This window comes from Salminus brasiliensis, chromosome 7 (genome assembly GCF_030463535.1).
Source record: "Salminus brasiliensis chromosome 7, fSalBra1.hap2, whole genome shotgun sequence".
NCBI classification, from domain to species: domain Eukaryota; kingdom Metazoa; phylum Chordata; class Actinopteri; order Characiformes; family Bryconidae; genus Salminus; species Salminus brasiliensis.
Window position 1 is genome coordinate 1,401,905 of NC_132884.1, and position 14,362 is coordinate 1,416,266.

At 43.8% G+C, this 14,362-nt stretch overlaps 1 protein-coding gene across 1 annotated transcript in view; it reads right to left on the reverse strand.

The window, feature by feature from the left end:
* Positions 1 to 3,031: 3,031 nt before the first annotated feature.
* The window catches only part of rptor (regulatory associated protein of MTOR, complex 1), a 128,341-nt gene continuing 117,010 nt past the window's right edge, over positions 3,032 to 14,362 (reverse strand). The window contains 6 exon segments of the mRNA XM_072682857.1: positions 3,032 to 8,391; positions 9,021 to 9,150; positions 9,722 to 9,838; positions 9,947 to 10,033; positions 12,217 to 12,344; positions 12,497 to 12,603. Coding sequence (XP_072538958.1) covers positions 8,323 to 8,391; positions 9,021 to 9,150; positions 9,722 to 9,838; positions 9,947 to 10,033; positions 12,217 to 12,344; positions 12,497 to 12,603 — 638 coding nt within the window. The 3' untranslated portion in view covers positions 3,032 to 8,322.

Here is a 14,362-nt window from a genome sequence, read left to right on the forward strand (position 1 = left end):
ACATATACTCTCAACATATACGTATATAACCTCATTATTCCATTATGCTAATTTTTAAGGAGGGACGGACCAATAGAAATGATTCAAAATTAGAGAATAATATTAATATTAGTTTTTAATATTAATGAAAGAAAAAAAGAGAGAAAGACATAGAATAGGAAGGTGAGGGACAGATTGTCCTGCGGTATGTCCCTGTCTCAACCCCACAACATGATGCTGCCACCACCATACTTCCCAGGCTGGCCACCAGCGCTGACAGGTTGCTATCTGGTGACCAAAAGTCAGCGTCAGGTCACGAGAATAGCGCAGACAGCCGACACTGATATTTTGTTGGTTGTTAGTGGTGATTTTACGTGACACAAATTCAACGTCTGTCTAACGTTGGAGCTTGACGTAAACCTAATTTCAACATCTGTTAAACGTCTGTACAGCCCAACGTCTCTCGGATGGCAAACCGACGTCTGGTCCAGAGCAGATACTGTCCACTCTCGCTCTCTCATTAATATAACAAATACAGTTCTGGGATGGTTTATTCCTTCGTATATGCAAATGAGCTCTGTTCTAATTGGCTGTGCTGTATTTTGGCTCAGCCAGAAAGGACTTTTTCAGTCCAGGCTGAAAGAGTCCTTGACTGAACAGGTGGGCCTACACTGCTGTGGGCTGGATAGGTGGATGAATGCGCAGTAGTTTTAAAAAAGTAACGTCTGTCTAACGTTAGAGCTTGATGAAACCTAATGTTCAGATTTCCAAACAAATTACAACATCTGTTAAATGTCTGTAGAGTAAAAAGTCTCTCAGATGGCCAACTGACGTCTGGTGTCTGTGGGGTCACTTAGCGGATGGTGTGTGTTGAGAAATGGAAACTGAAACTGAGGTCGGTGAAGTGGAATTCGTCTCAGTAGGATTCATCACTGTGAGCGATTCGGTGTTGGTGACTTCTACAGCAAACCGATTTTGCTTATGAAACTTAACGTCTAGATCAAATTCGGAGAACTCGGACCCAAATTCACGTCCATGCTAACGTCAGCGGTGTCTGAGCGCATTCGTTTCTTTCCTGAAAATGCTCTAAATAAACTAATAAAAGAGTGCACACACACACACACACACACACACACACACACACACACAGTCAGTCAGTCAGGACACTATTATTTAGCTTTGTGTCGTTTTATTGCTCATTGTAGGCGAGTTAGCCAGCATGCTAATTACTAGCCAAGTTAACGGTCAACCATGGCAGTTATGTACAGATTTAGGCAAATATTCAAGATGCAGAAATGTATTGAGTATGTAATTATCTGGTGTAATTATGATTACCTTTGTATTTAATTGTTTGTGGTAACAAAGTTGGTTAGCTAGCTAGCATCCTAATCTAAAACCGTAACTCAGTTAGTCCCCTAACAACGGTCGCCCCCAGTATCGGCGACTTCCGCGATCTCTGTCTTTGACAATCGCTTGGGTGAAATTCAATAAACGTAAGCTCTCGTCTTAGAGAAGCATTTCAACTATTTATTATTCCTGCAGAATAAAAACAACTAAATCACATCTGAATGGAAATGTGGAATACGTGGAAGTGCCCGATATTGGGGACATTAAGGGAAAACGTCCCCACAGATTGCTGTTGTCCTAGATGGGTTAGCTAATGGGAAGATAAGCGTTCATAAAACAATCGTCAGTTTGAACCAGAATACACGGCCATGTTCATTTATAACCCAAGACGTTAACCGGACCTCACGGAATTAGCAGTTAGCGTTCTCCTGCAAGCGTGTTGAGCTGCAGAGGTGTTGGGTCAGCAGCGGTTTGAGAAGACGTGGTTTGTTTGGCTTCAGGAGGAAGGGCGAGCTATGCTTCACCGCCCCAGCACTGGTAGCATTACACGACAGTGGAAGCTCCACATAATGAGTGTCAGTTGGAAATGACTGAAAATCTGGGCAGAAAAGAGCGGACAGTGGACAGAAGTCTGGAAGTGTGGGCGGAGGTGCTAGGTTTAAGCCGACGCTCTGAGGAACACAGTAAGGAGTGTATCTGGGAGTGATGAACACTACAGTAATGAACAATAGCCTGAGTCAGTAAACAGGACGCTACTCAGCAGGCTTCTGACGGACAATCTGAGGTACAATAAAGCAGGAATACATCTGGACTCATTAGAGTTCATGAGAACGACCACCCTCTGATTTGATGATCTCTTGACTGCATATTAATAATAAATTAAAATATAGCAGATTATGAAATTAGTATTGCATCAATGGAAGCAAATCATTGGATTAACCAATAGAAGATTTATCAATACAGATAAGTAGGACTATACTATATATACTAGCACATTGGTTTATATACACACATTAATATATTATATATAGTTATTTATATATAAATAAATCAGCAATAGCATTAAACCCCCAGCAGGACCCCCTCATGCCATCAAAACAGCTCTGACCCATCTAGGCATGGACCTACATTTACATTTACGGCCTTTAGTAGACTTACAAGGTTACTCGTATTACAGAGGTGGGCCAGTGTAGTGTTAGGAGTCTTGCCCAAGGACTCTTATTGGTGTAGTGCACCCAGACTGGGAATCGAACCTAGGGTTAGGGTTTGGGTTTAGGGTTAGGACTTCACAACACCTCTGAAGGTGTCTGATCTGGCACCAAGCAGCAGATCCTTGAAGTTCTCCTGATCATTTAAGAGGTCGGGCCTTCATGAGCATCAATAAGCCTCGGACACCCATGACCCTGTCGCCCCTGCCGCTTTCCTTCCTTTCTCTGGGCAATTTTGGGTGGCACTGATCACAGCACACCAGGAACACTCCACAAGACCTGAAGGCCATGTTGGAGATGTTCCGACTCGGTCGTCTAGCCACCATAGTTTGGTTCTTGTCAAAGTGTCAGATTCACCTTGAAGAACTGCCTGATACATCCACCCTTTGAAAGAAAATCAATGTTCTTCAGTTCAAATCACTGTCTATATAATAAACATGTATTCTATAAAGTAAATGTATAAAAATGTATAATAACCAAAAAGTCAGAGAGGTGTATATTTGTGTGTATTTGGTTTATTTGAATGATTTTCTTTTTTAATCCCATCATAAAAACAGCCAGCAAAAGCAGTCTACAGTCACAGAACACCTGATTTCATCAGTTCATTCTACTAGCTTCTCATTTTTTCACTTAAATCTTAAATCTAAAATATTAAAAGTCAAAGCAGGATAATCCGGGAGGTGAGCGTGCCTCAGCGAGGCTGTGGCGTCTCCGCCGCTCCACCAGAGGGCGCTGAAGAGTCGCTGTGTTTTCAGGCCTGTGACCAAACCCTTTAAACACAAACGTATTGCTCCTGAATTCAGTCCAGAATTAAACGCTGGTCACCAGATCTGACCGACCAACCGATCGTCCGACTGACCGGAGGAGACCAAAGAGAGGAGATTCATCAGAGGCAGAGAAAGGGCGTCTCTCTCTCTCTCTCTCTGAACAGGTGAACGCAGGGTGGAGCCAAACGCCAACAAACACAAACAAACCGAGGAAATTAACAAAACAAACAACAAACAAAGAGCGTTACAACACAGCGTTACACCGAGCAGCGTGTTCCAGCACTCAGACCCTAACAGACCAGGAAAGCTGTGTTCAGAAATACAACAGAGAGAAAAGTCATTTTGAAACGTGTTCAAATAATAAAAAAAACAAAAGTAAAAAAAAACAAAAAAGCTGTAAAGAAAGATAGAAGAGTGAAACAGACTTAAAAATTAATAGTAAAAAAAATAAGAGAACAAAAAGGCAAGAAATAAATAAGAAAAAAGAAAAACAAAAAAGCAAGAAAGTTTAGAGGAAAAACAAAAAGAAATCGGAAGAATTATGAACAGAACTGAGGAAGATTTTGGGAGCGTAATACAGAGTGACGCAGAGTGATTTGGGGTGATTCAGAGTGATTCAGAGTAAGTAATCAAATCAGGATCAGTGTGAACAGAGAATCACTCCAGAGTTGGTTCTGAGCTGACAGGAGAAACATCTGCAGATCTCTACATACATTAGATTGCGGTGCTCAGCTGCTCTGGATGGAGAACGCTGCTCCTCCACTGCTGAGCTCCTTTTGAGACTGCAGAGCAGAAATTCATGAAGTACAGCCCTGAGTTCAGACCCCCCAAAAGACCCCCAAAAACAAACAAACAAGCAAGCAGGTGAACCGAGGCCGTTTTCACTCGTAAACATCAGAAAACCAACAAAAGCACCTGAACTCGGTATATTTAGCTATTCGTCCTAATACTGCAGATTCTTATCCCAATATCAGGACTCTTATTTTGATTTTGGGAGGAAAAAACAAACAAACAAACAAACAAAAAAAAAAACAAAAAACAAAAAAAATACATACAGTAAATATTTTAAAGATGTAAACAAAATAACGTACACTCTGTTCTGTTCTAGATAAATCTGAGTTGTTCGCAGTGGTGGTGAACGAAACCATCTGACCCACTAAAAGCCCCCTCATAGAAAGTTGGAGGGAAACATGCTGCAGTAAAAATAGTCCCTAAAGAAAACTGGATTTGTTGAGATTCTCCACTATTTTACCATCATCATCATCATCATCATCATCATGCCATCTAAACCCCAGACGACATGTACAGCTTAACTGGTGGGTTTGATAGGAAATAAAACAGCGGCTGTATCTGTGTCGTATTTACGGCGACTGACGCCTGGTTCCATTCACCTCCACTGTAAAGAAATCAAAAGTCGGTACGTTTCTCCACAGCGAAGCTCAGTTTCACACCAAATTCACTCTGAATATCTTCACATCTAAACCACTGAATAATGGGGAAGTGTTGGGGCATTACTGTAATTCTCCTTTAAAGACCTGAAGAACCTGAGGGGAGAAAGGTTAGCGATAGCGAGCTAAACCGCTGAGAACTGAGAAGACACTGACAATAAAGGAGAGGAAAAAGACCAAAAAATAGAACCAAAGAGAAGAGAGATTCCCGCTGCAGCGAATGTAGTGAGCGTGTTTGTAGCATTAGCATTAGCTGGCCGTGAAAACGAACAGCTTAGACATTCAGACCAGCAAGAAGCGCTAGCTAAGTCGCGAGGCAGTTGTGTGAGGAAAAAGTGCTAATCGGAGAGAACGAGAAGAAAACAGAAAGTGCAGAAGATCTGAGAGGGGATGGAGATGTGAGGTGAGGGTCGTCTGACAGCTTCACGCTGTTTGGCTTTTCTTTAGCTAGCATTTGAGCAGGCTAGCACTGACTTAGCAGCACTGCTAACTCCAGCACAGAGAAAACGCAAAATACAGACAAATACTGAAACACAACAGAACAAAACTCTGAAGTCGTTCGAAACCAAAGAACACGATGAGCGAAAAGATCGAAAAAGCTTTAAACAGAGGTACGTTTCAGTCAGAACCTCAGAACCAAGCTGCAATACCGTCCAGCTCCCAAAATAATAAACAAGGCCCATTATTGCCAAAGCAAAGCAAAGCAAACCCACATTAATCATTTTAATACCACTTAAAAATGCTAGCTGCCTTTATATCGTGCGAACATTTTATTAACCGAAATTTTCACCTATAATTCACATACACGCTAACGGTGCTAACAACAACAAATGGAAGCTAACAGCACCAACCAGCAGGACGGTGCTGAGGCCTGCTTTCATTCACTGTTAGCAACATTAGCAGCATTTCTCACTGAACCCTTTCCATTAAAGGATCCGTATCCTACTTTATTAACCTTATTTGTCTATTTGATTGAACCCCACCACCAATGACATGCATGTGCGGTAAGCGTGTGTGGTGAAAACGTCATAATTCATTCATTCGTGATCATTTTTCAGCCTTTTTTGCCCCTCAGCTAAGCAGGGGCTAATCAGGCTGGGTTTAGGACTGATATATGCAAATGAGCTCTGTTCTGATTGGCTGTCCTGTATTTTTTGGCTCAGCCAGAAATCAGTCCAGGCTTTCTGAGAGAGGCCGTATAGCTCATGGCTGAATAGGTGGGCCTACACTGCTGTAGATAGAGCTGGATAGATTGGTAAATGACGACCGATTATTAGCTTATTAGATTCCATACAGGACTGAAAAGTGAAGCGAGGGATTTGAGACACTGTTTAAATACAACAGCGCTTATTTTGAAGGAAGGAAAACTGGAAAAAATTCTATCATATGGACCCTTTAATGGAAAACGTGTGCGAGAGCAAAGGCGTGGATTTTATTTCTAAGAGAAAAGTGTGGATGGAGGGACATTGCCTGGTCTGGTTCGGAGGTCAGACAGTGAAACGGAGAAAACGACGTATAAAAAAACAACAACAAATTAAATAGATGATCCTGATGATCATGGTGGTAGTAGTCGGCACAATGGCGAAAAAGGAAGAGGCGTAAGACGGAGGCAAAAAGGCAGGAGCAGCGTTTGACCTTAAGGATCCATACAGGGCACATGGAAACCGGAGACACAATGGACACACACATCCGGACCACGACCCAGAAACCCACGGACACTCTCTCTCTTCAGCTGTAGTGAGGGTTCATGAAGCTGGATGCTCCAAACGCGGCCCATCAGCAAAGGGACTTCTCAGTTAATCTGGATATTTTAAAGCGATAGTTCAGCAATCAATCATTATATATTTACAGTTCTCCCACAAACACCACTGACCAGTAAAGGCTTATAGTACTACACTAGAGCTAGGAGGCGACTACCCACCAATTAGCATGGTGCTAACAGCATCACACCGCCCCCCTCCAACAAAACATACGTTCAGTACTTCTGACAGTAAAACTCTGAAGTACTGCACACAAGTTAGCATGATGTAAGTGTGCAGGATGCTAATCGGTGGGGTATATATGTGCATTATAGACTCCAAAGCGATAAACCTACAGAAGCAGACCTCAGACACTGAACTTGTCTAGGCTGACCTTTTGCTGAACTATCGCTTTAACAGGTCTAAACCCCCTGGTTAAGTCTCCTTGTTTTACTGTATGTGTGTGTGTGTGTGTTATATGCCTTTGTGCATCTGCTCTGTCTTCTTCATTGATCTGTGCGGACATGCGGTCAGTGTGTGTCTGGACAGTGGCTTTACAGTGACCCTGCCACTGCCAGGCGGGGTGAAGGTGTGTGTTTTGGCACTGTGTGTGCACATCTTAGGCCTAAACTATACATTTCAGAACATAGTCTGTTTGTGCATACATATACATATACACACACACACGCACGCGCGCACACACACACACACGCATATATGTATCTATACACACACTATATACAGTCACTGGCAGTCAAAAAGAATTGCTCACACACAGTCAGTGAACATCTGAGACTTCTTTTTGACGGCCTGACTGTTGATATATGTATACACACACACACACTCACAAACACACACTATATGGACAAAAGTATTGGGACACCTGCTCGTTCATCGTGTTTTTTTCTTCCCAGAAATCAAGTATTAAATAAAATAATAATAATATTAAAAGACTGTCCAGGGAAGAAGGCTCTCTACTTGATTCTGTAGCATTCAGTGACGAGAGCGTTAGTTCATCCACTGCTCCACAGCTCCTCAATGCTGGGGGGCTTTATACCCCTCCTCAAGCCCACGCCTGGCATTAGGCAGCATGGAGCCAATAGAGTCATGTTTATCTGCTGCAGAGAGTCCTATTGTAGTGGGACTTGACAATCTCAGTTTATTAGAAGGGGTGTCCACAAACATTTGGACATATAGTGTATGTAGTCGCTGTCATATCAAAACCATCCTTTTTTTTTAAAGCAGCTTTTACATCAATTTACACGTCGCAGGTTTTGTTATGACAACTACACACACATTGTATGTATGGAGAAAAAAAAAAAATATATATATGTGTGTGTGTGTGAGTAAAGACTCCACTTATCCTGTGTCCATTTAAGCTCAGGCACCTCTTTTGGAGGTGTTAAGGGTGAGGTCCAGCACATATTTCATCTTCTCCTCGCATCTTCTCTCATTATTCCTGCTTTCAAGTCCAGAAGCAGCCTCACCTTCAGACTTCAGGAGAGAGGCAGCCCGATTCTCAGCCAGGCTGTAGTCTCTCGCCCCAACCTTAAAATATACTTCCCTGTTTGTTTGTTTATCTTTTTTTTTATACGCAGTTTACATATACACACTGCTCAGCACAGCCAAGTCTACAATCAATAACTCCAAAATGAGAAGAAGAATGATCATAATAGTCATGATAATAATAATAATAATTATAATAATATAGTCGTCGTGTGAGTTCAGCAGCCTTCACTAGACATTCATGGTGGTAGTTGCATATTTACACAGAGTCATTTACATCCCGCCTCCTGCCCGGCACGCGAGGTCAAAAGGGTCAGAGTTCACGGTGTTATCTCAGTCTCTTCTCCGCTGAGTAGATGGACATGTAGTAGTCATTACTGCCCACGGCCAGGTGAGGCTGCAGAGGGAGTGAGCGAGCAAAAGAGAGATAATTACATAGGGGGAAAGCACATATATATATATATATATATATATATATATATATATATATATATATATACACACACACACACACACACACACACACACACACACACACATACATACACACACACACACACATATACGCAATATTTATATAATGTGAGACTCAGGAGTGATATATACTGTTTTTGGGGCCTGAGGGGAAATAACTTGTTTGGAATGTGCTATGATGTCATATTTCTTTAGCATTAGCATTAGCATTAGCCTGCTTAGGTAAACAAACAAAAAAATTGTAGTTGTAGTCGCTATAGTCTGATTTTTTAAACGACTCGCCCATTTTACACACCTTTGTATGGAGGAATGCTGGCTTCCTCAAACACAGCGGCACAGAGGTAAAAACAAAGGATCGGGCTGGGAATACCTGCCGATCTGCTGATACCTGATCTATTAAAATATGCCTGGATTGATTCATACTGTATCAATACAAAGAAACTTCACTTATCATATTACTGCCTAATAATAATAATAATAATAATAATAAAGTAGCCGTGTGTGTGTGTGTGTGTGTGTGTGTGAGAGAGAGAGACAGAGAGAGAGTGTTACCCAGTAGGGGTGGAAGGCCAGGCAGCTAATGGCTCCGATGCGCTGCCCCATGAAGCCGTCATAATATTTAATATTACTGATCACATCCCCATTGGAGTTATACACCGCTATGAACTGATTCATAGAACCACTGGAGAGAGAGAGAGAGAGAGAGAGAGAGAGAGAGATTAAATAGATGAAAGCAGACAAATGCAAATTGGATGAGAGAGAGAGAGAGAGAGAGCGAGAGAGAGAGCGCGAGAGAGAGAGACGGTTCCATAGGTTATAAATACATTCCCATCACAAACTCATTAGAATGTATAAACAGAGAACAACCTCATACATACTAATGATGCACACACACACACACACACACACACTGATGGAAGTGTCCATCAAAATCATCTGTTATACCAACACTTCAGCTGCAACTGCTGCTGCACTATGGAGGTTTGGTGGTGGAGCTGCAGGAGGAGAATCTCTGTGTAACACTGCAGAACCCATAGAGTCATATTAGTGTAAAATCCTGTAGTATTACTCTACCACCTCAGCCCACATGCTGCTCCACCTTCAGATGCATGCATACAGCTGTCCATGAGGGGGCGCTAAAAGCCTGATTTATATTTACAGCAGTGCAGTAAAGGTGAATTACACTCCTCGACTGTAGGGGGAGCCCAGGAACACAAAACATGTATGTGTGGAGCAAACGCTGCTGCACTGACCAGGCGAACAGGTTGGCCTGGGGGTGAATGTCCAGCGCAGTCAGACCCTTCACCGTCTGCAGGACGTTTATGGAGTCCGGCTTCCGCGGGTCGAAGAAACGCACGTCTCCGTTTACACTGTGCATAGAACACACACACACATCTATTACAATGTATACACACACACACACACGGATAAATCTGAGGAGGCAGACATGACTTATAGCATGTGTGTGTGTGTGTTACCTCACGCTGATGATGTGCCCGTCTGTCTCCCTTTGCAGGTGAGCTTTCACCACCCACGCACCATGCTCACGATATGTCATCACACGACTGCAAAACATACACACACACACACACACACACACACACACACACACACACACACACTTCATGAAGTCACTTGCAGGTGAGTCATATGCAGGTATTATCAGCAGATAAGTATTTCCACTAATATTTACAGTGAACAGGCAGCTATAGAGCACACAGCCATACCACACTGTACGGAATTTATGATGTTTTGCTAATACAAGTCCACTAGGGGGCGCAGTAAAAACATCATTATGATAATCGAAACCAAATGGGCTGCTCTCCATTAACCACCGTAGTCGAGTCTCCCATCACCACCATAACAGACCAGAACAGTGGGCTTAGCAGTGAATACTGAGTAGTACTGAGTAATTAATAACTACTCTCATCAATAAGTATTGATGTAATTAATAACTAAATAAGTACAAAATAAAAGAACACAAATAAAAGCGTCAGGCGTGGGTTTTTGGAGAACACAGAAGGTCCCCACAGAACCTTTTCATTGACAATGGACCATACATGCATACACATAGAGCCAGAACAGCCAGAACATTAACACCACTGACAGGTGAAGTGAAAACACTGATTATCCTCATCTACAGCAGCTCCTGGCAGAAGGTGATGAAGGTGTTGAAGCAGTAGAAATGGTCAAGTGTAAGAATCGGAGACACTTTGACAAGAACCGAACTGTGATGTTCTAGATAATGACTGGGTCAGAACATCTCCAGAATATCAGGCAGGTCTTGTGGGGTGGGGTGTTCCTGGGATGTAGTGGTCAGTACCTACCAAAAGTGCTCTAAGGAAGGACAACCGCTGAACTGTCGACTAAGCCATGGGGACCCAAGGCTAACTGATGCTCATGGAGGCCCCGCCCACCTCACAACTTACATTATCATTATTATTATTAGAATAAGACAGTGAGAGAAAGAGACGGTATATATTTTTTAAAATAAATAAATAAATAAAAAAAAAAAAAAGAGGGGGGGGGGGTCACGGAAACTGAGTGAACCATCTACACTAGAGAGAGAGAGAGAGAGAGAGAGAGAGAGAGAGAGAGAGAAAGAGAGAGCGAGAGCGAGAGAGAGAGAGAGAGAAAGAGAGAGCGAGAGAGAGAGAGAGAGAGAGAGAGAGAGAAAGGGAGAGAGAGAGAGGGAGGGAGGGTAAGAGACAGAGAAAGGGAGAGAGAGAGAGAGAGAGAGAGGGAGAGAGAGAGAGAGAAAGAGAGAGAGAGCGAGAGAGAGAGATAGAGAGAGAGAGAGAGAGAAAGGGAGAGAGAGAGGGAGAGAGAGAGAGAGAGGGAGAGAGAGAGAAAGGGAGAGAGAGAGGGAGAGAGAGAGAGAGAGAGAGAGGTTTAAGGACCACATGTTGGTGATTGAGAGCTGTGTTACGGGGTGGAAAATGCCGGAGCCTCAGGGAGAATCTAAATTAGCATTATTTAAAGATTCATGGGCTGTTTTATAGCTTAATTACAGTGTTTTCTCATGGTGAGAGTGTGTGTGTGTGTGTGTGTGTGTGTGTGTGTGTGTGAGTTGATGACAAAGTGTCAAACCCCAAACAGCAGCTGCCCCCCAACACTACTACACAGTAAGAGAGATATGAGAGAGTGAGAGATGAGTGCAGCGCTGCGTCAGTAGTGAGGGATGTACGCAGTGTAAGGCGTGTACAGTGTGTACAGGGTGGAGCAGGTGTGTACAGGGTGGAGCAGGTGTGTGTCCTGGCATTTAATCCAAGCTACACATCTGACCTCTCACTGCCCCAAACACACACCGCAAACGAGCGACCCACAGCTAACTCTCCGATTCATTCAGACACTGCCTTTTACTGACTCTGGACCATTCAGCTCTACTATGGGTCTGTCCGTCTGTCTGTCAGCCTGTCAGTTGTTCGGTCTGTTGGTCTACCTGTATGTCAGCCTGCCTGTCAGCCGTCAGCTGTCTGTCTATCAACTTGTCTGCCCGTCTATTAGTCAGCCAGTCTATCAGCTTGTCAGTCTGTCTGCCCACCAGTCTGTCTGTGATTCTGTCTGTCTGTTAGCCCGTCTGTCCGTCAGCATGTGTGTCTGTCTCTCTGTCTGCCCGTCAGCTTGTCGGTCATTCTGTCTGCTGTTCTGTCTCCATGTCTGTCTGTCTTTCTGTGGGATTTTCAGCGAGATTCAGTATCAGTGATTCAGAGAGTTGATTCTTCATATTCAGTGGAATTTGATTCACCATTCATTCGGAGCCATCCTGCGGTCGTACACTCGCACAGAGCCGTCCCCCAGCCCTGCCACCACCAGGGAGCGCTGTGGGTCACACGATAAACTCGTCACACAGCTATCAGCTCCTGTCGGGATGTCCTGAAAGAGAGAGAGAGAGAGAGAGAGAGACACACACACACACACACACACACACACATTTTAATTACATACATTACATTACATGGTACTGCTGACAGAAGTGTGTGTCCTAACACACAGTGAAGTGCAACTGAGGGTTTATGGGTAAACACCTGAACTTTCATCTCCCGCTCTGTGTCCCAGATGCGGATCACCCGAACGTCTCCGGAGGTCATGAGGAGTCCTGTCTCCTGCTCCCAGTCCACCACCATACCTGCACCTTACACACACAGCGGACAGAGTGTTTAGCACAGGCGCGAACACACACACACACACACACACACACACACACACACACACACACACTAAAACCCATGTCATCACTTCCTGCTGACCTCACACTGACAGAACACACAACACGTGTTCTGAGTCACACAACCCTGCAGCGACATCTGCTCACATTTCTATCCCTCACCGCCGTCCTGCTCCTCTCTGAACCCACCACCTCCCTGCTTCTGCTTCCTGTCCGCACAGAGCTCTCACACTCACACACACACTCACTCACTCACTCACACACACTCACCAAACAGTTGGAGTCTGCGGGGCACGACTGTCAAACACACTCACACACACTGTTTATTTATTTCAGACCTAGGTGTGAAATGGTGAACAGGCTCAGAAGCTAAACCCCTGTGGCGGGTCCAGCAGCGGCGTTCCCGGGAGAAACTTCGGTGACTTGGGGGACAAGGGGAATTCTGGGAGTGAAATACAGGGCAACTGCAGCTTTATTAGGTTCAACAACTCAAAATCTCCTTCAGAGAGAAACCAGCTATTCCACAAACACTGCCCATCATTCGTGCTCTACTGGCTCCATAATGCTTGGACCCCTATGATTGCCACTTGCAATGCTCAGCTCTCACAGCGGCTACAACCAGGGGAAAAGAAGCAGAGACTGGAGGTCGGGCTGGGCCTATTTTTCACACACAACATCGGGCTGGGGTCTCACTCTCTCTCTCCTTCCACCATCTTCACTCTCGCTCTCGCTCTCTCTCTTTTTTGACCATCTCTCCCTGACGGGTTATGATGATAACAATAATAATAGCAAACAGAGTCTATATAAACTACAACGCAAGTTGGTAGACAGGTAGCAGGAGTGGCAGGAGGCTGGGCAGCTGGTCTGATGCGGGTGGCAGGAGAGGCCGGAGATCAGTCTGGTCAGGGGGCAGCTGGTCTGCTTCCCTCAACTTCCACAGCTGAGGTTTCCTTAAGCAAGACCCCCAACCCGAACATGGTGTGTGTTCTCACTCCTATCCCCCCTCTGATTCTTCCTCACTTCACTCGCTCACTCGTTCACTCATTTACTTGTTCACTCGTTTATTCACTCCAGTCATCTGGTACACTCAGAAAATCACACACACAGCACAACTTATATGGATCAGGACCCACTTTTCCAGAGCCAACACACACATACACACACAGCTGCCCCACTTTCAGCACTTTCACTGTCACTCAAAAACCCACAAACCAACTCAAAACACACACACACTTGTGATTGGCTGAAAGCGGTTCAGGCTGAAACACTTCTACTAAGCTCAGCTCAGGGCGGGGCTAAACTGCGGTGGGCTGATTAGTAAACGCTGTATGTAAATGTGTTTGTTTGGTGACATCATCATAACAGTATAACAAACAGGGTGTTCATGCAGCTTCGTGTGTGGACTGGGGAGAGAACGGTAGTTTTTGAAAGTAATAGTGTTTACATGCTAGATTAGATCATTTTTATTATATATATATATATATATATATATATATATATATATATATATATATATATATATACATACACACACACACACACACACACACACACACACACAGCAGACGCCTGTGGCGGCCAACATTGCATTAATGAGCAATAAGGGGAGAGAGCGCCAATTTATACCATAGTGGCAGCGCATTAGTTCTTTTTATTATTATTAATTATTATTATTATTATAGGGTTACAAGAAATTGGATAATTGCAATTATGCAATAGAAGAACC